Source organism: Sphaerodactylus townsendi, linkage group LG11, assembly GCF_021028975.2.
Source record: "Sphaerodactylus townsendi isolate TG3544 linkage group LG11, MPM_Stown_v2.3, whole genome shotgun sequence".
Classification (NCBI taxonomy): domain Eukaryota; kingdom Metazoa; phylum Chordata; class Lepidosauria; order Squamata; family Sphaerodactylidae; genus Sphaerodactylus; species Sphaerodactylus townsendi.
In genome coordinates, this window is record NC_059435.1 from 54,181,458 (window position 1) to 54,207,691 (window position 26,234).

The 26,234-nt window shown below is 42.8% G+C and overlaps 1 protein-coding gene across 1 annotated transcript in view; it reads right to left on the minus strand.

Moving 5' to 3' along the window:
• RSU1 (Ras suppressor protein 1) overlaps positions 1 to 26,052 on the minus strand; it is a 71,688-nt gene extending 45,636 nt beyond the window's left edge. Inside the window, exons 1-4 of the mRNA XM_048511869.1 lie at positions 25,851 to 26,052; positions 23,687 to 23,798; positions 17,429 to 17,479; positions 7,700 to 7,820 (exon numbers count right to left, since the gene is read on the minus strand). Coding sequence (XP_048367826.1) covers positions 7,700 to 7,820; positions 17,429 to 17,479; positions 23,687 to 23,795 — 281 coding nt within the window. The 5' untranslated portion in view covers positions 23,796 to 23,798; positions 25,851 to 26,052. The remainder of the gene's footprint in view (positions 1 to 7,699; positions 7,821 to 17,428; positions 17,480 to 23,686; positions 23,799 to 25,850) is intronic.
• Between the last annotated feature and the right edge of the window lie 182 nt (positions 26,053 to 26,234).

The window sequence follows — 26,234 nt, forward strand, 5'->3', positions numbered from 1 at the left end:
CCCCACTCTGGGTGACCTTGGGCCAGTCACTGTTTCTCAACTTGACCAATTCACAGGATTGTTGTAAGGATAAAATGAAAAGCAATAGCTTTGGATCCCCATTGGGGAGAAGGGCAGAGTATAAATATCTAAAATAAACAAACACATTGTCCACAATGCTCAACTATTTCACTTCAGTAATTCTCAAAGCAACCTTAAAGGCAAGCCAGTATTACTCCTCCCATGAAATGAAGAGGCAGAGGGTTGTCTCACACCACACCATGAGCTCATAGCCAAAGTATGAACCTTCTAGCCCACCATAGTTATGGTATACTGGGCCACCCAAAGACAAAATATGGGTTTTATCTGTAGTTATACAGAGTTCAAGCCCCCGCAAAAATGATGCATCGGAAGTGAAAGAATGGATGCAGCTGTGGGATGATGGAGTTGACTGGATGTCTGGGGCCACCTATCACTTCAAGGTGGTACATGCAGCAGCTACTCTACTATGGCCTTGCATGTAATACTCAGCATCAATCTAATCTGGGTCCTTTGGAATGTTAACAGGATGGCTCAGTCCTTACCCTCTCATGGTTACTGAGCTGAGTGCCAGGAAATTCTAGCCTACAGAATGTCCTGTGAGGATTGCTTTGCAGGAAGTCTGGCGGGCTGCCATGGCAACATTGTCTGGGGTTCATGGATGGATAAGAAGCTGGCCAGATCCTCTGTTCAGGGAATGATTCTCCCACAAACCCCCAACATCTGTTTTGACTCCCATGGCTTCCTCTATGCAAGGTCTTAGTGGTTCTAGCTGGTGGCTCACTAGGCTCCCCTTCTGGTACTGTGGCAAAGCTTAATTTGCAGGGATACTCTGGCAACATCACAACCCTGCTGGCTGCCTTCTCACATCATGCTGTATGAAAGAAGCATTCTACATGGACAGCCAGCGTGGTATAGTGGCTAAGAGCAGGTGCACTCTAATCTGGAGAACCGGGTTTGATTTCCTACTCTGCCACTTGAGCTGTGGAGGCTTATCTGGTGAACCAGATTAGCTTGTGCACTCCAACACATGCCAGCTGGGTGACCTTGGGCTAGTCACAGTTCTTCAGAGATCTCTCAACCCCACCCACTTCACAGGGTGTTTGTTGTGGTGGGGAGGGAAGAAGAAGAAGAGTTTAGATTTATATCCCCCCCTTTCTCTCCTGCAGGAGACTCAAAGGGGCTTACAATCTCCTTGCCCTTCCCCCCTCACAACAAACACCCTGTGAGGTAGGTGGGGCTGAGAGAGCTCCGAGAAGCTGTGACTAGCCCAAGCTGGCGTGTGTGGGAGTGTACAAGCTAATCTGAATTCCCCAGATAAGCCTCCACAGCTCAGGCAGCAGAGCTGGGAATCAAACCCGGTTCCTCCAGATTAAAAAAGGAGATTGTAAGCCCCTTTGAGTCTCCTTACTGGAAAGAGGGGATATAAATCCAAACTCTTGTTCTTCTTCTACATTTGCAAGAATGAAATAGAATGAAAGAACACAGAATTTCAGGCTAGAGAGGAGATGCTGCTATATGCTTTTCCACCAAAAGATTTAAGTGTGGTCAGTTGAGGTTCGGTGGAAGTCAAAGGACTGTGTTTCTGCAAGGGAACATAGTCCCGAATGTCTATGAGCATTAAAGAATCAATTTTAAGCACAGTCTGCATCAAAACCATCATTCTGCGCACTATTAAACATGGTAGTCTGATAAAACAGTATTTCTGGTGCATCAAACAACTGTCAGCAAAACCTGCCCCCCCCCCCCCACTCCACCTTACAGCTCTTACTTTCTTTTTTCTAGTGGCCATCTTTTTTGTAACAGCTTCAGGAGCCTCTGTGCATTTGTTGCCATTTGCAGAATGTTCCCAGGAGTTTCCTTGGCTTTCAGTTCATCTGAAGGCCATTTCAAGTTGATGAATAATGTTGGTTTTTTCCTGGTGATCCCGCACACTTGTCTTTACCTTCTTTGGTTTTGAATGAGAAATCTTTGTAGCTATGACAACAACATCTAAGAATTGTAGCCGCTAGGAGGGCTGGTCTACCTCCCATTAAGCAGCAATGGGTAAACCCATTACTTTCAATCACATGTAGATCAGTCCTTAGCGGAGGACAAGTCTATCCTTGATTGAAAGTAATGGTTAGACCTGCCCTCTGCTGAGGGCTTTCTACCTGTGATTGAAAGTAATGGGTAAGTCTGTCATCCATGGAGGACAGGTCTATCCACTGTGTCTTAAAGGGAGGCAGACCAGCCTTTCCAGCAGTTGTGATTCTTAGATGTGCTGTCACAGCTACAAAGATTTCTCATTTTTAAAAAAACCCAACCCATGCATGGGATCACCAGGAAAAACAAACTTTTTACAGTGAAACGGCCTTCAGTTGAGCTGCAAGCAGAGGAAATATCTGGAAATGTTTTACAAAATTGTGGCTGCACAGAGGTTTCTGAAGCTGACGGAAAATGGAAGGCACTAGAACAGAAAAAGGCAGCGGAGCATTGGACCCCAGCGGAGCATTCTATCGCAAATAAGGCCCAAGAAGAAGTGGCAGATTAATTTACAATTCTACTTAGATCTTTGGGTGGAAAAGGGTATAGGAGAAAGAACAGTGTATATCAGTTGACACATGCAGGCCCCTTCTGCACATGCAGAATAATGCACTTTCAATCCACTTTCAATCCACTTTGCAGCTGTGCGGAACAGCAAAATCCACTTGCAAACAATTGTGAAAGTGGACTGAAAGTGCATTATCCTGCATGCGCGGAAGAGGCCCTGGTGCCTCTCAACAGAAGTTACCAGGGGAAAATGGATCAACAGGGAAGGGACTCCCATTCTATTCAGCAAGTGTATGAACTGGACTCAGAGGCCCTTTCTGCACGGGCGAAATACAGTGGCCAAGGGACAGCAAAAATGCCGTCCCTGGGCTGCCGTTCACACAGGAGGCGCTGCTGCATCACAGCAGCGCTGTCCTGGCTGCAGGGGCGAATCTAGGCAAACTGGAGCCCGGGGACAAAATCTGAGTTTGGTGCCCCCCCACCCCCACCCCAGGTATGGACGACCACCCTCCCCCACAATGACCAAACAATGATTTTTTGCACCAGCTCACAAAACACCTCCCACCACCAGCAAAACATACATGGCTTTCTCCCCACCAACTCTCTTTCCTAATTGTGTCCTCACACAACACCTATGAGGTAGGCTGCTAGCCTACGAGAAACAGCTCAAGTGGGGAATTAACTTTTTAAGCATCGTAAATCTCCTCACAAGGTAAAGCCCCCCATCTGTGAAGGTTTACCAAGCAAAGCGTCAGCATCATCTCTCACAAATCACCTCTCCTACCCCCCAGGCAAAGACAGGCCATGGCTCTCTCCCCACCCACTTTCCTAATTGTGTCCTCACACCAACCCTGTGGAGGTAGGCTGCTAGCCTGAGAAACAGCTCCAAGCCAGTGCAAGGGGAATTAACTTTTAAGCATGTAAATCTCTCACAAGTCACCCCCCCCCATCTGAAGGTTTACCAAGCAAACGTCAGCATCATCTTCAGTTCTGCTGCTGCTTCTGGGCTCCCTGCTCAGCTTGCCTTTTTCTGTGCCTGCCGGCGCCCGGCTGCCGGGGAAGAAGGCTTCTGAGTAATGCCACACTTAATTTAAGGCGAATAAGGCATGCTGGGTTAGAGGGAGGGGAGGAGGAGCTCCCCAGTCCTGCTCCTGGGAGCCCAGTGGGACTTCTCCCCCGCCCCCTGGACACTCCAGGCCACCGTACAGAGTGGGCGGGGCTACGATAGGCACAGGGAGCAGTTGGCTGCTTCAGTGCTTCCTTTCTAGGGCTTGCTCAATACCTCGCTCTGTAGGAGGATGTTTTGGCGCCCCCCAAGTGGCCTCAATCAATGCGCCCGGGGACAAGGGGTACCCCATGTCCCTAGGCAGGAACGCCAGTGCCTGGCTGCACGGGAATGGTGTGAAGGCACTGCTTTAAACCTCGCTCAATGAGCGAGGTTGTTGTAAAGAGGAGTCTTCCCCATCGCCTCTACTGACCTTCATGTCCAACGTCGCTCTGGAGGGCTGCAGAGACCCACCCACGCTGCCCTCCGACCCCTGGTGGAGGGGGCTGACTGGCTGGGGGGAAAGTGGGGGGAAGTGGGGGCCGCTTGCACGCTAGCATGCAAATGGTCCCTGAGCCCCCATTGGCATAAATTATGCCGGTGGAGGATCATTTCCGTGCATGTGTGGAAAGGGCAAGAAAGAATGAAAGAAACTAAACTGCTTACTGAACACTGGAAAGAATTTTACAGAGGTTTTGTTGTTAATCAGCCCTGGTCAGGTTTTGAGATGTCAAACCAGACAAAACACAGATCACAGATCTTTCAACGGTTTCAATCTAAAGAGGATACAGAGTTCAGTCTTTCTACTCCCTCATAGTTTCACTAACCTAAACAATTACCCCTTGGTCATATCAGCCTTAGAAAATAAAACAGATGTTTTGATCAGCCAAACTACATGGTGAGGAAGTTAATATTTAAAGAAACACACTTAGAGGATCTGATCAGTGAGCTTCCAGCATTTTATTCTTTTTGACCCTAAGCTACAGGAATTAACAATAAGAAGGGTGGGAAGATCCAAATATCCAACCCAAGTGTACTCATTTTAATCCATCAATGCCCTAACAATTGTTAGACCTCACTTGCTTTGCAACACGCATCTTTACCTATATTTGGATGATTCAACAGTAAGTTTATCTCAGTGATCAAACAAACAGACAAACAAACCAGATCCCACCAGGGAATTCTCCACACAATCTAGAGAGAAAGTATGCCAGTGGAAAGCAAAAATGTTTAGCCAATTAACAGGATCACCTATTACTATCTAATGTGGAAAACAAATGCATCCAACATACATTGCTACATTTTTACTCTAATTTTGCAACCAGCCTGTGAAGTGATTGACAGCCTGCTTGTTATGTAGGACACTCTGCAAAATAATCATTAACCCAGAGTCGGCAAAACAAGACAAACTTCATTAAAAAAAAAGTGGGACACGATCATGATTTGTTGATAGCCAGGAGGCTAACTGCTTACATGAGGTAAACGTAGGCTTGCCAACTCTGAGTTGGGAAATACCTGGAGATTTCTGGCCTGGGAAGGGCAGGGTTCGGGGAAGGAACTCCAAAGGTTATGATGTCATAGAGTCCACCCTCCCAAAGCAGACCTTTTTTCCCAGGTCCATTGATCTTGATCAGATGGAGATCAGTTGTAATAGAAGGATCTCCAGGTGCCACTTGGAACTTGGCAACCACAGGCAAATGGCAAGCTCATACAGGCATTGAATAGCAAAAGAAAATATTCAGAGTCAGTTCTGAGTTTAGGGTTCTGGGGATAATGGGTTGTACTATGCCAGTTTTCCCACTCAATCCTGTTTCCCTTTCTTACTACAACTTTTGTATATGTGAGTCCCGCAATCCCTTTTGGTGATTAAAAGGTGGCTGACAAGAAGAAGAAGAACAGGAGGAAGAGGGGATGTTTTGATTTATAACCTGTTTTTCTCAATTGTAAGGAATCTCAAAATGGCTTACACACTCCTTCCCTTCTTTTGTGAGGCAGGTGAGGCTGAGAGGGGTCTGAGAAAACTGTGACTAGCCCAAGGCCATCCAGCAAACTTCATATATAGGAGTAGGGAAACAAATCCAGTTCACCAGATAAGAGCCCACTGCTTGTGAGGAAGAGTGGGGAATCAAACCCAGTTCTCTAGATTGGAGTCCACCTGCTCTAAACTACCACAGCACTCTGTCATCTTTGGAGTGTGGAAGGAACATATTTTTTTCACTACTGTTAACATTCTCAGGGAAGCTTCGGAGACGTTACTAATTCTCACTCTAAACTACCACACAGGGTGTAAGCTAGGATATCAGTATGAAGAAGAGGAGGTTGAGGGCGGACTTGATTGCTCACTTTAAGTTTGAAGGGCTGTCACTTAGAGGAGCCACAGGGAGCTGTTCTTGTTGGCAGCAGAAGATAAGACTCACAATAATGGGTTTAAATTATGGGTGGAAAGGTATTGGCTGGATATTCTGATTTTTTTTTACACTAAATTGTTCAGCAGTGGAATTGGCTGCCCAGGGAGGTGGGGAGCTCCCCCACCTCCAATGACAGTTTTCAAGCAGCAGTTGGACGAAAACTTGGCAGGGATGTTTTGCCTGTGTTTGCACTGAGCAGAGGTTTGGACTAAATGGTCTGCACAGCCCATTCCAACTCTATGATTCCATGATATCTGACAACCGCTTTTGAAACTGGAGACTTTCTAAAGCAGCTGATGATGAGGTATACTGAGAACTTTGCAAAACTCTAACAAACAGTCCTACTTGCACTATTGGAACTGCCCCCTTTTTGTCAAGCCAAGTCTTTTCAAAGATTTGCATGCAAGTAGTATTTTAAGCACTTTTACGTTTGCATAGTGGCTGAGTAATTGCAGATTACACTTGCTTGAGTCTGTGCCAGGTCACCATGGGATGGCTCTCCTAGAGACAAAGTCACACATATCACTTTTGCAGTCAGCAGTAATGCTAACCCTTGCCTTTCACAAACACAACCTTTTCTTTCTGGTGTGGGTGTTATACACCCCAAAGGCAAAGCCCTGGTCAATTTCTTTTCTGGTTCCTATGCTGGAAGCTCTGGGCCTGCAATGCAAGAGAATTATGAATGGTATCAACAATCAAAACCCTCGATTAATTTATCTTCAGAGTGGGAGGTGCCAGCAGAAGGGGGAGTCCCCGGAAAGAAGTGTGAGAATGCATATGCGCAACTGAACTTTTGTATAACTCAGAAACTGTGCAAACTGTTCCAATACAGTTTGCTGAACATACGACTATGCCGAACACAACCTGCAGGCAGCTTGTGAGTGAAACCATTAGAACAAAACACACCTATAGTCCCACCTATTGCATGTATGGAGACAAAAAATGAAATATGCAGTAATAATTTGCACTGAGCGTGATGTAGTGGTAAAGAGCAGGTGGATTCTAATCTGGAGAACTGGGTTTGATTCCCCACTCCTCCACCTGAGTGGCGGAGTTTATCTAGTGAACCAGATGTGTTTCTGCACTCATACATTTCTGCTGGGTGACCTTGGCCTAGTCATAGTTCTTCGGAACTCTCTCAGCCCCACCTACCTCACAAGGTGTTTGTTGTGAGGGGGGAAGGACAAGGGGAGAAGAAGGGAAAGGAGATTGTAAGACATTTTTAGCTTCCTTACAGGAGAGAAAGGTGGGGTATAAATCCAAATTCTTCTTCTACATGTAATAGAGTCCAGAAGCAAGCAAATGCATGGATACTTATTACTACTCTCATGGGAGTCAACGCAAATTAATAAAAACCAAGGAATGTTGCTCCACCCTTTGTATATCATATACTGCTATTTAAAAAGTCAAGAAATTAGGGGAGAGTCACATTAAACATACTACTAACTCATTATATTGTTCTATCTTCTTTTCGTTTGGGGAAAACAGGTGAGTTAAGTATTAGTAGGTAATGTATTTCTATTTTTAGGATGATGTTGGGAGAAACTTTTTCTGCCATTGTGAACCCACTAAAATAGAAAAGAAACAACGCCAAAACAATACTAAAGCAGTCTTTCCAAGAAAAGGAAGAGGATTGTTTCCTGAATTGCATCCGATTGAGAGTCTAAACAACTACAACAAGCCCTTCAGTACGCACCCAAGATTCAAGTGTTTCAGCTTCTGAAGACTGCTGATTTGGGTAGGTAACTCCTCAATCTGATTGTTGAAGAAATTGAGTACTTCCAAATTCCTTAGGTCTGCAATGTTTGCAGGCACAGCTGTAAAGAGAAAGAAACAAACTGAGACACATGTCAAACACCCCAGGATTCTATACTGGGGCTTACGACGTTTAAGAGTCCTGTGTTTGTGTTGCAGAATGAACATCAGTTCACCCCACCACCTTCATGTTGACATCCCAGAAAACTGGAGTCTGACTGAAGCCTGTCAAGGTGATGGTGATGATTATGTACTATCTATTAGCCTGCTACTGGTCTTTGAAATCTATTGACCAGTGTACTGTAATTTATTTAATGTTTTTATTGTACTGTTTTATTGTTTAATACTGGATTTGTTTTTATGGTAATCGTTTTAGCGACTGTGTAACTGATCTATCGTGACTTGCCTGGAGCCCTGCGGGGATAGGGTGGGATACAAATCCCATCCCATCCCATCCCATCCCAATCCTTCTCTCCCTCCCTCCAGTCTTTCATTTGCTACATTTTTAAAATTGGAATTATACTGTTTAACACCAGGGCCTTTAATGAATATCTGCCACAGCTTTCTATAAAAGTTGAAATGTCACCCTCACATTTCTTTCATTTTTATCCTCCAGGTGAGCTCATGGTCCCCTCTTTTATTTATCCTAACAAGAACCCTATGAAATAATTTAAACTGACAGAAAGTGATTGGCCCAAAGTCAACCATTATGAATTCTCATAGGCACGGACAAAGGGGCAATAGCTTCTTCCAGCAGGTGCCCCTTACAGTTCCAGGAATGCTGTCCAAAACGACTTTCCCATCTTTCAAGGAGATAGTGCAGGAAGGAAGTACTCAATGTGCCACCAGCAGCAATGCTTTGTGTTCTGACCCAATGCAGGAAATTATTTATTTCTGAATTTATAGTCTGCTTTTTTTTCAGTGAGATTCCAAGAGACTTACACCATGTACATTGTTAACAGTCCAGCCTAATTAGCACAGGGAAGGCTGATACAATCAATATAAAGAGACATCGAATGAGCAATGGACTAGGCCTATCAAAAGCTGAATGAGCAAAGTATATTAGGCATGAAACTCAGTGTGAATACAATTAAGAAAAATGGTATCACAGCACTAGAAGACAAAATGACAACAAGGTAATAAGGGTAGAAAAATGAAAACATGTCCCATTTGTAGTGGTATAATCCATATACTCTTTTCTCCTTTGTAAAGTACCTTTCTGAACTACCCTTTTACAGTGTGGCTGTATGACCTTTATGGAAAAGCTCTCTTGAACAACTCCATTGTACAATTGCTATGTATAAGTCAGAAGGATGAGTACTATTAGCAAGTTCTAGAGGAGTAGCATTACCAACCAATACAAAGTTACGGAACCAGCTTAATTCAATCACCTCATTATCGTGTGCATAAATCAGTGATACTTGGGAGCCACATCTGGTTCTTTGAAATGCCACCTGGGACTCCTCTGAGCACCATTCCCCGATGTGGCATCCACTTCATTTCAGGAGAGTGGGCAAGACCCTCCTGCAGTAGGGCTTGCAGTTGCTAGATGGTTCCCACCTTGAAACAGCCACTACTGGAGCAACAGATAAACTGTGAGACTCAGCCTAAGGATGTGGTTCTCTGTGCTCCATGGACTGAGTACTATTGGCACAGATAACACCTCACTTATTGAATTAATTACCTCTGTTTATATCCCCTATAATCAGCTCTTTGTTTATATAGTTAAACCTCAATACTACAAACCATCTAGGACTAATTCAGACAAAGTCAAGATTTTAAAAGTCTCACTAGTCTCAATCAGTAAGTAAAGGATATGAAAATAAATATCAAAACAGCACAACAAAAAATTCTGACTCTTCTGTGCCCTTATATTATAGATTAAAATAAGTCATTAAACTACTACGAAAAGATGGTAGGAGAGATTTAGAGCAAAGTATCATCAGTATTTGAAGGATTCATTTAAATATTTACATATTTCAAAAGTGCACATATTTATATTGCTCCAAAAATAGTAAATAACAATTTCTACACTTGGTACATATTGGTAAAATTGTACAATCTGGCACCAAGAAATCCATCTTCATCATGCCCAACAGTTCATCTGAAGGCAACAAGGTTATTATATTCAAACAAGTGTTGACCAACTAGCTATATATACATAGCCTTAGTCTCCTCCCACATCTATCATGTATATGAATAATAATACTGACAGTCTCTTGCATATAAGTTTCAAGAGATCACACCCTTGGAATGCTCAAAAAGTGAAACATAAGTTAACTGGGCAGAGCGATCCAAATAGGATGGAATGCTGCCACAGTTATGGAGGGAGGTTTTCCCAGGCTGGAAGCCCAGTGGAAACCAACTATAGTCCGTTCCACCCCCAGAACACCCTTGGCCTGCCCTCCCCCCCGCCCCTGCACTGGCTTCCACTCAGATGCCAGTGTAGCTCCCCGGCAGTGCCTACTTCCAATTTGGCCACCGTGGGGCTGAATGGTGTCTGCACACTGGCATCCTTGCCCCCCACCAGCAGAGGTGCCCCTTACACTGGTGGGGGTGGGCAAACATGCTGGCATGGGCCTCAGCTACATCCAGATGCCAATTTTGCCCCCAACCTGGACTGGGCTGTTAGTGTTAAATTCAGTATATAAATCTCCTCAATGCAGTAATGAAAACAAGTACCACAGCCCAAAGGTATTTCAAAAACAAATCAAACATTCCAACTATGTATATAGAAATGCTGTAAATTTGCAAAAATCTCACCTCCCAGGAAATGTTGATCAAACAGCACATTACATTGATTTTTTACAGCAGTCAAATCAAGCATCTGCTGACAAATGAAGGCAGCGGGACCACCAAGTTTTTTAAAATATCAGGTTCCCATCTGTTTTTCTCAGGAATTTTTGTAAGTGGATGATTGAAGACTGTAAAACTTCAATCAAATAAGGCCTGAGTTATATGAAAATTGGAGGTCAGCAACCTTTTTGTAAATACTCATGTCAAGCCACTTTTCATTTGTTAAACTAAAAAGTGTCTTTTTCTTGAAGATTACGGAGGGGAAAATCAATAGCCATCTTTAAGTCAGGTTGCATGCTGAAAGGATTTAGCAAATATATAATCTTCTCAAGAAGAGACACCCCCCCCCCACATTGCCATATAAATTGAGAACAGGGAAAAGGTTTAATATTAATTTCATTTTGACAGCCAAGGTTAATCTACACATATTGCCTCGAAGTTACATGAAATGTAATATTTTCCTATTCAAACACATTTAACTTCAAGAGTAAAATATGCAAGATGTTTTGTTCCTTTTTTTTTTGTGGTTCTTGGGAAGTGAGGTGGAAGGGAACAGAGCCTGCATAGCTTTTTACAGAATAAAGTACATCATTGAATAAAGTACTACCTTGAAATTCTTCCTGATTTTGGCAAAATATAGTCAGTTAGCAGTTCCTGTTTTACAGTATGTTTTAGTTCAGATGTCTGGGGTAGGCTGGAGACAACAATATCTCAGATGTTTAAGGTGTCAGAGATCCACAGAACTCAGTTAGCAAGTTCTAACAGAACTGCAAGGAAACAGAGTCCAGTTAAAAGGCACAGGGAGAACTCAGAAGAAGAAAAAGAAGCAAGCAGCGCAGACTTCCTTAGAATCAGTTAAGGAAAAGTTGGCGTCTGCAAATTCTTCAACCATCTCCAATTGTTTCCAGCATTGCAAGTATTCTATTAGTTAGACTTCACAGGAGTGAGTTCAAAAGTGACTTGGTTTGACAGCACTATTAAACCTTTTTTGAACTGTTCCTTATTTGTCTGTGGGTCTTACACTCTGTTCTGGCCAAGTGCAAGGCACTTGAATTTAGTTTGCTTGGGGAAAAGAACAGGATTGGATTTTAAATTCAATGGGTTAATAAGTTAATATATTGAGATAGCTTTAATATATAATGAGATAGCTACAACAGACATTATTTAATATAATGTAACGTGTTAAATAAGGCTAACAAGATCAAGTAGTTCCATTGTTCCTGAAATTTGTTCCAAAAATGATTAAATAAAAAACAAAACCAAGACTACCCTTAATCCCAGCGGTGAAGTGCAGTGTCAGAATTTCCACAAGGTAGCAGCAACATATCAGAATGGACAATTCAGATATTATTTTTAAGTTTACAAAATGGCAGTGACATACAAAAACAAATGTGGAGATTTTCAAAGAGACTGAAGAAATTGTTTGTTTATATTAAGAAGTGGTGTTCATGGCAAAAACTGGCCCTTGTTCTCCACAGACTGCAGAAAATAATCTTATTATAATGGTATGAAGCTGACTCCAACCAGGCAACTACAGCAGAGTTTTATCAAGCTTCACGCACTGTTCTTATGACAAACTTTCACTTTTGCAAAAGGGTTCTTCAAGTGCATATAAATCACACTGAAGATCCTTTCTCCCCCTAACTAACAGATGAAAATGAAACTTAAAAACACACAAACAATATAAAGAAAAGACGTAAAAGAGAACACGAATGTAGGAAAGTGAAAAGAAAAGAGAGTGATTCCGGGGGTGGGGCATTCCTGGGCGGGGCTGTGGCAAGGGGCAGCTTGGCCATGCATGCTTGCAGAGTCCCTTGGAGGAAATAAATGCACGCAGGCGCAGGCTGCCACGCACGCTGGTGCACCTCCTGCTGGACTGCTTCAAGTTCTGCTCGCTACTGCTGAGAGGAGGGGCGTAACTAAGGCAAAAATCATGTGGCAAAATCACCAATTAGTAACCCCCTCTCGGCACACACAAATAATTAGTAACCTACTCTTGGGAACCTGCTGGATCCCACCTCTGCTAATAGCCCCTTTCAGCAAGTGTAGCTGAGAGAAACTGAAAGCTCTACCAGCCGGAGTGCCATTTTCTTCAGATGTGACCTGATGCATTAAACATTTCTCAATAGGATCTTTTACATTCTGTTGTTAATGTTCAGTCATTTCAGTGCATTTTATTAGAGAAACAGCCAGCAAAAGTAAACTAGGAAATTACAAATTACCACATACATACAAAACATCTCACCATTTCCTCCCTCAGGCTTACGAGGATATTAATGCCTTTGCCCCCCCTCCCAGCCCCCAATCAAGGTCTTCCCTCCAATAAAAATATGCTAAATAAATATATAGCTTCAAAGGTAAGGCAGAGAATTGGCACAGCCATTTCGATATTTCAACGTAACTTTCTTCTCTTGCAGTTTGCTTCACGAAAAGTGGAGATATGCTGTACTAACTGGCCATCGCTGGAATCAAGCAATATATCAAATAAAGTTCCTCACTCATCCTACTCATATCATCACATCCTACTTACTTGGTGTCTCTCACAACATTGTGCATTTTATTGTCCCTGCCAGCATCAATCAACACTGCGGAAAGGGAGCAGGGAAATGCACAACGTCAGGATGTCACAACTTCCAGTAGCAGGCGATCTGTACTTAAGGGTGCCATGACTGATGACAGTGGCAAGTTTGGTGACGGGGCTGAGGGTTTTGAGAGCCTTGAGAGACTTCTGCTTCAGCAGCAGGCTCTGGGGTAGAAGATTCAGAGCCCAAGTCCGAATCAGAAGCCAGGGCTATGTCAGGGTGAGTGGGCTGACTCAGAGTTTTGGGGCTCAGTTGCAAATCCCAAGGAGGCTCCTGGATACTTCAATGGCCTCCTCTGGTTTTAGGTGCTCAGCTGCCACTTCCTCCTCCTCATTGTCAACCTCTTTGCCTGACAGGGAGTCCATACTCCAGTCAACACCACCAGCAGTTTTTTTTCCCCATTAGTAGCACTCAGTTGTAAATGAAGAAAGGTGAAATTGAATAGAGGCAACTACAGTCTGTCCGATGTGCTCACGAAGCTTCTCCTTCATAACAAATGGAAGTCACACACCTGTAGAATAGATTGTACCGTTGAAAGTGACACTTTTGTCATTTCCAAAAATGTAGGGCAGCAAAATTTCAGACCCAGCACAAAAGAAAGGGTGTGACGGGCTTTATACTGACAAGAGCTGGAATCACAAACAGAACTCATGGGAACTACTTGTATGTGTATGTATTTGATGCATTCTATTTGTTTGTTTTTTATTGATAAATGTTTTACTGTAATTTATAATGCCAATAAAGGCTTTACTACTACTAAAAAAAGAAAGGGTATGACGGAAAGATGGGTTAATGAACAAGTTTGCCCAATTACCCATAAACAGACATTGCAGCCTAAGTTTTCCAACAATTTGTGAAGTCAAAGTTGAAGAGAAGACATCTCAATAGTGACCTCCTCTGGACAAGTCAGATAATGTCTTTCTGAAAACCACCCCCCTGCAAACAGGGCAGTACTTAAACATACAAGAGAGAAACAAATACAGGTGACCTTCTGGAAATGTTACGTGCATCAACAGCAGCAATTTTTCACACTGATTAGAACCAAAATATGACTTACTCAGTGTGTTTGTCATAAGGTTGAAATTAATATGCTGGACGCAAAATATAGAGGGGGGGAAGGAAGGCAGCATTGGCCTCACCTTAGCGTGACTGCATATCTTCAGAACACAGGTGAATCCAATCCTAGCCCAGCTCCAAATACATTAGTATGGTGCATTAGGCAAACTGCTGAACATCAAGCACAAACATCGCTCTAGTCAGTTTTAGATGCAAGGCAGTGTAATTGTGGTGTGTGTGTGTGTAGTGTGGGTGGGGTGGGTGGGTGGGTGGGTGGTCAGGGCAGAATCAAAAAGAGAAAGATGTGCAGAAGAAAGAGCAGAAAATGGGCAATTCCCAAACCAGTATCCAGCAGAAAGCTGATAAAAGGAAAAATGGATAGAATCCCCATCCTGGAACTACAGTTTGTGCTAATCACAAATTGTATTGCCTTGGTACCGCTTTTGTCCCATGTTTTTTTTTTAATTATATATATGGGGTTTTTAAAAATAATATAAATGGGGTTTTGTTAATAATATAAAGTATGAAATGTAGGATGTCCTCCCCACACCCTCTGCAAGAACAAAATCTTTATCTTGCTTCCAGCAGGAAAGCAAACAAGCTCGATAGGAAGAATGTATCTAATAGAAAATGTAACAGACAAAAGTAAGACAGTTAGGATATAGCTTTGCCTGTTTTTGGCAGGGTGACAGGTAGAGTTGCAAATAGTAGCAGTGGAAAATCCTGGACATCTGCTTACTGACCATGCATATTTATCCCCCTGGAAATGGACGTATTTACTATAAACAACAGGACAACAAAGCAAGCACACTTATTTAAATGCCAGAAAACTAGTAAGAGATGCTAATATGACCTTAGTGGGGCATGTCAAGTGTCACTGATACTGTTTTCGCCAAGTCATTTCAAGGACAATTAATTGTATCTTCTTAAGGGATTAGGTCAAGAGTGTCCAATGTGACAAATAATAAAACTGAAACTCAATCCTTATTTACTTGAGTTCTGCCCTGTCTCACAGCCCAGTAGCATCCCCAAAATCAACATAAAACCACAGAAGAGTATAAAGGCAAGTCCAAAGCATATCATTGAAAAAAAAATCATATCAGATTTTTTTAAAAAAAAAAACATAAAACCACATTTTACAAAAGAAACCACGTATCTGTAGACCAGGGGTAGGGAACCTGCGGCTCTCCAGATGTTCAGGAACTACAATTCCCATCAGCCCCTTTCAGCATGGCCAATTGGCCATGCTGAAAGGGGCTGATGGGAAACAACGGACCAATCTGGAGAGCCACTGATTCCTACCCTATAGACTGAAGTTTCACACTTCAGTCATTTATGCGTCTGGGAAAGTTCCCTGAAAAGAACTGTTTTTGCAAATTTATTAGAGGAGCAGCACCTAGATGCCCCCTCTTAAGCAGAGAACTGAAGCAGCCAGGGACGACTATTGAGAAGACTGGTACTTACCACTACCACAGAAGCTTTCAAGAATGGTGATACTATTCAGGTAGCCAGATTAAGTCATCTAAGGCTTGAAGGTAAATGTTCCCTGGAAGACTTGGAAGGACCACCTACTGCCATTCAAACCTACCGCACCCTTTCTGTCACTGCCTCCCACCAGCAGGTGAAGACTTTTTAAACATTTCATCCCTTCAATAATTCGTCCTTCCTGCAAAATGGTTTATATGTTTATTTATTTCTACTCATAGGCCACTCTTCCCCTTGCAGGCTCAGGGTGGCAAACATAAAACAGTACAAACAAAATCAATAACGAATACATGAGTACAGCCTATCACAATCTATAGTAACTTATCCGGATGGTGTTAAAATTCTAAAAAGTTAAAACACCTAGATTTCCCTATGCTCCCTGCTCATATTGTGTAGGGAGAAGGGGCAGACAGAACAAGATAAAGAAAAGGGAAGAGGGAGGCCGTTAGATGGAATACTGTAGCTGCCTCAACCACAGGCCTGGTAGAACAACTCAGTCTTACAGGCCCTGCAAAATTGTGCCAAGTCACCCAGGGCCCAGGTCTCATCTGACAGAGTGTTCCACAAGGCTGGGCCCTGGGCCAGAAATACCACAGCTCTGGTCAAGGCCAGCCACACAACTGGGCCAGGGATCACCAGCAGGTTGTTATTAGCTGATCACAGCATTTTTCAGGGAACATAATGGAGAGGCGATTGCCCCAGACTGTTCAGGGCTTTGGAAGTAAGTACCAAAACCTCGAACTTGATTCAGTACTCCCCCTGGAACCAATGCAGCTAGTTGGATATGCTGCATTTTGCACCAAGTGGAGTTTCTAGAGCAGGCCCAAGGACAGCCATGAGTACAGTGAGTTGAGTAGTCAAACCAAGAGGTGACTATGGTGTGAATCACTGTGGCCAGGTTGGGTTGGGACAGGTAGGATGCCAATAGCCTCACGTGGAGAAGATGGTAAAAACCCTGGTGGGCAACATTTGTGTCCTGAGCCTCCATGGATAAAGAAGCATCAAAGATCACACCTAGATTCTTGACAATCAGTATAGGTGTTGGTCATCCTCATCTATGCCTCCCCAATCCTGACAAAGGACCTCCATCTTTGATGCATTTAATGCCAGTCAACTCCTTTTCATCCATTCCACCACACTCTCCAAGCAACTGGCCAGAATATCTGGGGTGGAATTCAGCAGCTATCAACAGCTGGGTGTCATATCAGCACAAAGCTCTGGATCAACTGGGCAAGAGGGCGCACATAGGTGTTAAATAATATCAGAAGGAGGATTGCCCCTTGCGAGACCCCCCACACCAATGAATGACTCACTGAGGTCCTCTCTTACTGCTACCCTATGTCCCTGACCCTGGAAAAATGAGCACAACCACCGAAAGGGCGCCCCATGTATCCCAGGATCAGAGAGGGAGTGGGTCAGAAGATCATGATCAACCAGTTCAAATGTTGCTGTCAAACCAAGTCAACCATTGACCCACTTCAGCTTTTTGGACAGGAACCTTATTTTTTGAAAAAGTTTAAAATCATATGGTTGTGGTGGGTTTTCCAGGCTGTGTGGCCGTGGTCTGGTAGATCTTGTCCCTAACGTGTCGCCTGCATCTGTGGCTAGCATCTTCAGAGATCATCATTTGACAAATAGAAAAACTCATGTACAAAACTCACATCAGCTACTAGCACATTTTGCAATCAAACTATCAGCAAAGAAATTCACTCATATTTAGGAAGAAATAAATTATTTAGCAGGGTACTTACTTGTGAGTTTGTTGTGGCTGAGAACCAGCTGTGTGATGTGAGACAGAGTGACTGTAAATGAACAGACACAAGGCGTAAATCAACAAATGGGAACATTTCCATATAACGAAACAAGCGAGTTAACAGGATTTTATCTAAATAGTGGGAATCAATTTCCACAAACCTTATTAATAACATAAACACTCAAATCTTCTTAAGCGTCATTTCATTTGGTGTGGTGACATCTTTCACTAGCTAAGGCGATGATACTATATTTCCCCACAAGGGGTTTGTCCACTTTGTAGAGAATGCTCTCCCCATTCCACACAGGCAAGGGGCTTCCCACAGTTCAGTACGACAACCATTTCATACAGTTAACCACCTCAAGACTCAATGAATGCAGCCTGGGCAAAAATTCTTAGTGCAGCACATCACATATTTGATTTGTGTCAGGGCCATCAAACGGGGTACCACTGTATGTTTGTTTACCAACCCTACATACCTGCCTCCTAGAGATCCAAACTATTTAATCCAAAACCCTCTGCTCAGACTGGTATAGGATCTCTGTACTCTTCTCTGGTCCAGCTACCTGAAAGTCATTTAACAGAGATAGGACTGAACCTTCTACACCAAAACAAATATTCCTCCACTAGCCTCCGCCTTTTCCTGATTTACTGGTAACTTACTGATCTAGTAACCTTTTGCACACAACACTAGTTCATGTGTTACATGGACGAAAAAGAAAATCCCTGGTTTGGAGAGAAAAGGCAGGAGGCACAGCTTATACGGATTCCCTATCTTTGATTCAGTGCTGGTTGATTGGGATGCCAGATTACCATAGCAGATAAGAGCAGAAACTACTCAACTATATCCTGTGCTTGGAATTTAAAAGGCACCTTGATCCAGGAAAAAGGCCAATGCATGTTTTGGTCTCCTTGCAAGCTTGTTATTTTTAGCTGATGGGATTGCTATTAGCTTTTGATGCAGATTTCAAAGCAAGGAAATCATTTTACCAGGTCAACACTAGGCAATGGTGGTGAAACCTGGGTGTGCTCTCCTTACAGTACAAGCATTTAGTCTTCTTGTACAGAGATGTATTAACCAATTATATTGTCCACATGTACACATGGTCAAAGTTTACAATCACACTCATACTCCAATGGACTTCTCATATTTTATCTTGTAAGAGAAGTAGGAAAAGCCCCATGTTTTAACATATGAGAATTACATCATATATGCATATTCAATGGCACTTTTTGCTTCTACATTTCTTTTGCATTTTGTTAGAAAGATGTCCAGGATGTATCTTAAGGAGGCTCAGTAGAAGTATGGTGATCTTCAGCCATTACATCCACAGCTGAATAATCACAGGCAAATATAGGTTCAAATGAATCCAAAGCCTCAAGAGTGAAATAAACAACTTGGCTTATGAGCTTTAGGAACAACAGACAATTAGAACATAGCACTCATAAAACTTTTTGGCTTTCTGCAAGATGTTATTAAACTATACGGCAATTGTACCGAGTGGGTCCTCTAAGGCTCATTCTCTGCTCTCTTTGTCAGCGGTCTCCAAAATTAGAAGAAGCCAAAAAGATTTTCACCAAAGAAAAGGAAACAAGGTTTGTACAGTGTACAAATGTGACAGACATTTTATTTCAACCAAGAGGATCAATACAACTTCTTATGATTTTGGGTAAACAGGTTTGTTTTAAACTATAAACCTTCCCCTCAGATACAAGGCATTCTTTGGGTAACTGTGAAGGCTTCGGGTTTGCTTCTGTGAGGTAAGTTTTGTGGTGAGTGAGAAGAACATGGAGATCACTGAAAGGTGATTAAATGCTGGCACTGTACTTCCGCAGCCCAGGGATGAAACAGCCAGGTGGCTGTTTTTCCCTTTAAGGACAGGACTGCCTCCTGTCTGTCACAACACTCAACACAGCTTATTTAAGTAATATGTACGCAAATTTTAGCCTACCACATATTGAGGGGTCAGAACTGGGTGTCATTTAGATAACATGGCTGCATCACCATAGGAGGTGGTTTTCCAAGGGTTCATTGCACAGTGCTAAAGCATCCTTTAAAATCCTATATCTACTGTTGGAGCCTTTGGCCCCTTCCACACATGAAGAATAATCCACTTTCAATCCACTTTCAATGCACTCTGAAGCTGGATTTTACTGTGTGGAATAGCAAAATATATTTGCAAATAATTGTGAAAGTGGATTGAACATGCATTATTCTGCATGTGCGGAAGGGCCCCTTTTCTCACAAAATCATACATGCCCTCCTGACTGCCATTCACTTCAAATGCTTCACTAGCATCCTGGGATGAATCCAGGAAAAGTATCTACCGTGGCATATATATTTCAGAATCCACATGAACAAACTGCATACTGTAAATAAATATGTACTGGGGCCAAATCAAACAAGACGACAGCCCACAGTCAAATCTCCCAATTAAAGAATCTGAAAACATCCTGAGCTGGGGCAGCGTCATGGCAGAAGACAGCAGGGGATAAATTCTCTCCTGGTAGGGAGGAAGTGAGGAAGAGTCTGCTAATTTTAACAGCAATTGAGGAACACCTCACTGACTTTGTTCCTCTTTCTGCTCAAATGGGTATTTAAGATCATTATGTACTGGGTCAATCCAGCCCCAGAGATAGGCAATATTGTTTGTTTCTGAAAAACCCTTGGGATTTCTCAAGCTTCAAACCCAAGAGAACAGCCAGGAAATCTCTGATGCAGTTTGTTCAAAGCATGCAAATAGACATACACTCAGAAATTAGGGTTGCCAGCTTAGCGGCTAGCTGGAGGCCTGCCTCTGTTACAACTGATCTCCAGGTTACAAAGATCAGTTCACCTGTAGAAAATGGCCGCTTTGGAAGGTGAACTCTATGGCACTATATTTATTGAAGTCCCCCCCACCTATCCCAACTCTCCTCAGGCTCCACCCTCAAATTTCCAGAGCTTGTAAGCCTATCACAAACCCTGAAACAAGCGTGGACAACCTTTTTTTTATCATAGTTAACAATAATGTTGAAAGTTAGGGAATTAAAGATAAAAGGTTGTGACTGGAAAGAAGTAAGGAAACTATTCTCACATTGTTAACACTGATGTAGTATGATTTCAGAAACTCCATTCACAAGAATGGTGGACAATCAGATTCAATACTAGTCCAGTTTCTATCCTGTAAAGATCAGTTCGGCTTCTACGACATACAAACTACTGCAGCCTAGTCCATTACCAGAAGATGAGTCATGGTCCTTTGGACTTAATTTTACTTTAAAAAAAGATTGTATTATTATACTCTGGCAACTCAGAATAATTCTGAAGACAGGGAAGATTCCCCACATTGTCACAACTGTATATCCTATGGGAACTTCTCTGTCTTAGGAACTGACAATTACGTGCATGATTAATTGCTGTGACGAAACACAGAATAATGACAGGCATCTTTGAGAATCAGGTTAAAAAATGCCAAGGAGCAATTTGACAGCAAAACCTTTAAATCCCAGGCTGTGTTCAGCTATGTCACCAGATCCACAAGATGTCATCCTAGCTTCATTTTTAATGTGGTGCCTGGCTTTTAGAAAGTAAAGATCATTTCAGAACTCTCTTCCATATTGTCATTGTGAGACTTGTGAAAAGCAAGACAGAAAGATGAAGCCACTAAAGTTTTTAAATGTTAGCTGAGGGTTATGATGACTTTCCGAAATATGAAGTTAGAAATATTTTCAACTTCCCAGATAAAGTTATTTAAAACATATTTTTAGACACATTCCTGTTGCAATTTTCCTGTATTGTCTTTTACTTTATTTTGCTCATGAACACACAGGTTCTCACACACTCAAACCCAGTATGAATCATCAATAAGGGTGTCTCATCATACGTTCCTTCAATATTTTCACATTTCTATCCTATATTCTCAAATAAGATTTGTTTGGAGCTCTCTTAAGATGTCTTCACCATATCACTGCTAGTCACCTAGAATAGACGTATAATTTTGCAAAAAGCCATGTTGTATGAATTGACTCATAAACTTTTTTAAATATCAGCTGACAGACAAGACACTTTTGACAATTTCAGTTTTCTTCAGTCCAATAAGAGTTAACTCTTTTCCCATGTGCCTTACCCATTAGCAAGTACTACTGTCTAATTAACCAAATGCCACAATGGGAACTGAAGTGTGGCATCTGCCTAATATGCTGCCTTGCTAGAAACCAATAAATAACTTAAATATCTTTGACATTATTAAGCAATATGATAATTTCTGATTGGATAATTTAATGCTTCAGACAAAGAGAACTCTTGAGACAGGTGTTACTGCTCAACTAATGTCACATCATGAAAAAGAAAGCCCGTTACCACCGACCTGAATTAATTATGAGATAATTAGCACAGACATAGAGTCTGGCTCTCTCTGAAGATTCGGAGGATAGGTCGCTAATCCACAAAAAAAGAGAGATCATTGCTTCAGATTTCTCTCCTGCCAGCCAAACCATTACTAATTTATGGTCAATTCAGAGAAGATGTTACATAAAGAATATTAGGGAAAGGTCTCAGCTGATCTGATCTTTCCCTGTTCTTTAATCCTTGGCAACAGAAGTTACGAGTTTTCAGAAACAGGAAGCCCTTGGGACTGCAGATCTCTGTCTGCACTTCTTTGATACAGTAAATGAAAGTGAGCAGTGAATGTTGAACACATGAAAATAGATACATGTATAGCCTACACATGAGGAGATAGGGTGCTGAGCTTTGTTTAAAAATAACGTATGGGCAGTGCATGAATATATTTGCCCATTCAATACATCTAAGCAGCATAAGATCACACCTGTACTCCTAAGCAGTTTAACAAAAGCAACATGTGAATGTCTTCATGAATATACAATTCTGTACAGCTTGAGTCTCAATCTGAACCACAGATATGGAAGTCTCATGAAATAGTTTAAACATATGATTCTAGCTCTGGCAAGGAAGACAGAAGGTCAACAGGTCTACACTGCATAGTGGTTATTATTACAGAAGTTTTATGATTTTGACACTGCAAATGAATTAATTTTGGAGAAATTTTGTTGTTCCTTCCACATAATACATCAGAGAGAGACCCAGACTGTATTGCTACCTGAACTCAAAGACAACTTAGCTTCTAAGGATCAAAAGAATAAAAAAGCTATGATTAAGCTATCATTGGACAAAGTACAGAAAAGCCAAAACAATAACAAACACAGGCAGCCCAATCTGGGAGGGGGATGGAAGCGGCTCTTGGAACTGGTGTGGGGCAGTGTTGGCAGTTACACCAGGAAGGAGGGCAAACAGGGTGTTCAACCTGGAAGAGCATGCCACCTGCAAAGTCAGGCCATCCTAAAACTGGGTGTTGGTGTGGCTGCGAGCAGGCTAGGGGCATTCCCGGGGTTCTAACTGGCTTTAGTCAGCATATACCAGGTTTTTGGCCCAGGAATGCCCTCAGTGTATCCCTCAGACTTACGCCACGAAAACATGTGGTATAAGTCTGTTTTCCCAATGGAATAGGCTGGGCCACACTGATGGTGGCTGCAGCACCGCCTTCGCTTCACTGTCCCCAGCCACAGACTGCCTCCCCCCTCTAGATTGCACTGTTAAACCTATACAGGGCTTTTTAGAGTACTCGCTGCAATCTTGATGCAGAAGTAAACCTTCAGTCAGTCCAGAGAATAGCCAAGCATTTTAATATTTATTTATTTCCATTTAATTCATTTATATTTCAACTTTCTCTCTAATGGGGACTCAAAGTGGTTTACATTTTTCTCCTCTCCTCCTTTTTATCCTCACAACAACCCCGTGAGATAGGTTAGTGAGTGTGAGTGCTCCAAGCTTCCATGGTACATCAAGCAAGCTTCTATGGTATGAATGGATATTTGAACCTGGATCTTCCAGATCCTAGTTCAAGCAAAGAACTTCAATATGTTACCCTTCCACCAGTACTGTCTGGTGGGTATGTGTGTGTGTGTGTGTGTGTGTGTGTGTATAATGTTTCAAGTGCTTTTCATTCATTATTCCCCTTAACATAGAGAACTGAGGGGGATCCCAAGAGAGTTCAGGGTTCATACTCTCAGTCACTATATCACAGTAGCTTTCATGATGTAGTGTATCCAAAAAGAAATAAACATAAGGAAAGTGCTTTAAAAATTCTTCTTGGCACATCATATATTGTTAAAAATCACATTTAAAAACTAGTCTACAGGGGGGAAAAAAGAAGCAATGATAGCATCATGGTGGTTGGGGGGAACTAGAAATACTTACACAAGCCAGGTATGTCCACCATGTTAGAGATGTTTCGCTCACACATGTCCACCTCCAAAATGTTCTTCTCCCTACTCTCCTCCACAATCTTCTTCAAGGATTTGGACATGATCTAAGTAAAAAAACCCAAAAATGCTTGATAGTATAGAAATTAATTGCAAATCAGGAGAGAAATAATATGGCGAGAGACAGTCAACGTTTTTAAGCAAGTTGCATTGGCTGAACTGCCTGATGACAACCTAATCACATAAGCAAGTCAATGTGAGAACCTCAAACTCACACAAGATCACAGGTCCCTTCAGTGACAAGAAAGATGCACAACTGTCTGTTAATATATATTAAAAAAATCTGATACAGGAGCATGGCACCCAGCTTAAAATGTGTTCTAAATGTTACAGCACCCATCTAGTCCCAAGGAATTTTACAGTGGAAGCCTACAACAGACAATATAATCATCTGAACTAATAGAAATTGGTGCTTCAAATGTTACTGTCTCAAATGTCTTACTGGGACTGACAGTTACCTTTCTTTTCTTTTTCCCAGCCTTAATTCTCATAGGACATATGAGCACCTAAAACACAACAGCATAGTATAATGGAAAGGCTACAGAACTGACAAAATGACATTGTTTTCTTCATATCTTTCCTTTTTTCCCAATGAGCGAACAAAGCAGCCTATATCATTCCTCTCTCTTCCATTTTATCCTTCAACTTAGGCTGGGAGGAAATGACTGGCCCAAAGTCACCCAGAAAGCCTCCATGGCAGAGCAGGAACTAGAACCAGGCCTGCCTGATCCTAGTCTGACACTCTAACCACTAAACCACAATGGCTGTCAGACTCCTACTGGCAGCCTCTTGTGGAAAAAGGTTTGCCCAAGTTGCCAGCAGTAGCAAGTCACTCAGGTGAGTTGTTTGGTGGCTGCTGCCAGGCCTACCCTTGTCCAAGTTGTATAGAGGCTGCTGAAAGGCCAGGAAAGTTGTCTGGCATCAAGTTGTAGCCACTACAGCACATGAGAGAGTTGCACAAATTGCATTGTAGCAAGTTGCCCAGTTGCTGTGGGGACCTGGTCCCAATAAATCCTCCCTCCAGGGCAGGAGAGGGGGAAGCAGGGGTGGACTGGGGGCCCACAATGGTTTGGAAAAGACCCTTTCTGTCCCCCCCCCCCCAAATATTACGGACAGAAACCAATGTTTGAAGGTGGACTGTATTGTCATGGCTGTTCAGCAACTCCCACAATGATGTCTCAAAGGACATGCATTTCTTAAAAGGTACAGGTGCTACTTCTATTATTTTGGGGAGTTAACCCCCCTTTTTTAGATTTCCAATTTTCCTGTAAACCTACGCTTTTTCTCAAATTTGCAGGAAGACCTGTTTTGTCCGTTTATCGTTCCAGTGTCTGGACTTAAGTATGTTGAGAATTAGATATATTGATGATGAGGATGAGGATGTCCAAGGAGTGATTTTCTGTGCTCCTGTCTGAGTTCCTCGAAGGACCATGCAAATCATATTGAAAACCAGCAAACAACACATCATATGCTGTTTCAAAGTCAGCGGTGCGAACTAGTAGGTAGCTAAATGTAGACAGGAGATAAGTGCCCATTGGAAATAGACCCATTTAGAGATGCCCTATTGTTTTGACCCTGAATTATATCCAGAAGGTGGGTCAGGTGCATTATCATTTCATCAAATCAAACACAAATACACTCAGGCAAAAGGACACAAATGTAACTCAACAGTCAGCCTAACCTACAGATTGATACTCCAGGGATGCTGAAATGGTCCCTTCAAGGCTTGGGTGACGATTGCACCTCGAAGTTGCAACCTAAGGTTGGAAACTAGAAGACAACTCAGGATTTGACTTGTGGACAAAAGCTCCGTACTTCAAGAAGCTTCAGCAGAGGCAGAAATCAACAGGTAGCCACCACAAAGGGGACGCAGAATTATGCACCCTCCTTAAAGGGACAAAACATCGAGCTCTTTCAAAAGTAGACGAGACGGGGGAAGGGAGGGGGGAAATGAAGAAAAAGCTGTCAGTCACGTCACTGTCAACTTCTCCTTCGGGGCGGAGGGTAGCAAAACCCCTCCTGCCCATTTTCCCTGCCACTTTAGGAGAGGACAGGCGAAGGTGCCTCTCCAAGGCTTCCCGAGCAAGGCAGGAACTCACCGCGACAGATGTGACTGCAGGGACCAGGCGCCGGCTCAGCTAGCAAGACGAGCTCCCCACTTCTGGGCACACGCCCTGCTCAAGCGCCTCCTCCCAGGTTCTCGGTCCCCTTAGCCAGGGGCTTCCTTCAAGTGCGCAAGCGCATTAGGGCCGGGCTCTGGGATAGGAGGTGCCAGGGGACAGCCGTGCGCTCCCGGCTCCAAGTAAGGCGAATCGCTCTTGGGTGCAGCAGCTCCGCCCGCTTCTCGGAATGTGCAGCCGGCAGCTATCCAATCCGCACGGAAACTCCACCCTTGCCTGACCGTTATTGGTCGGAAAGTGTCAAAAATGAACCAATGGGGGCGACAAGTCCAAGCAGCTGTGCAAAGGAAGTGACTGTAAACT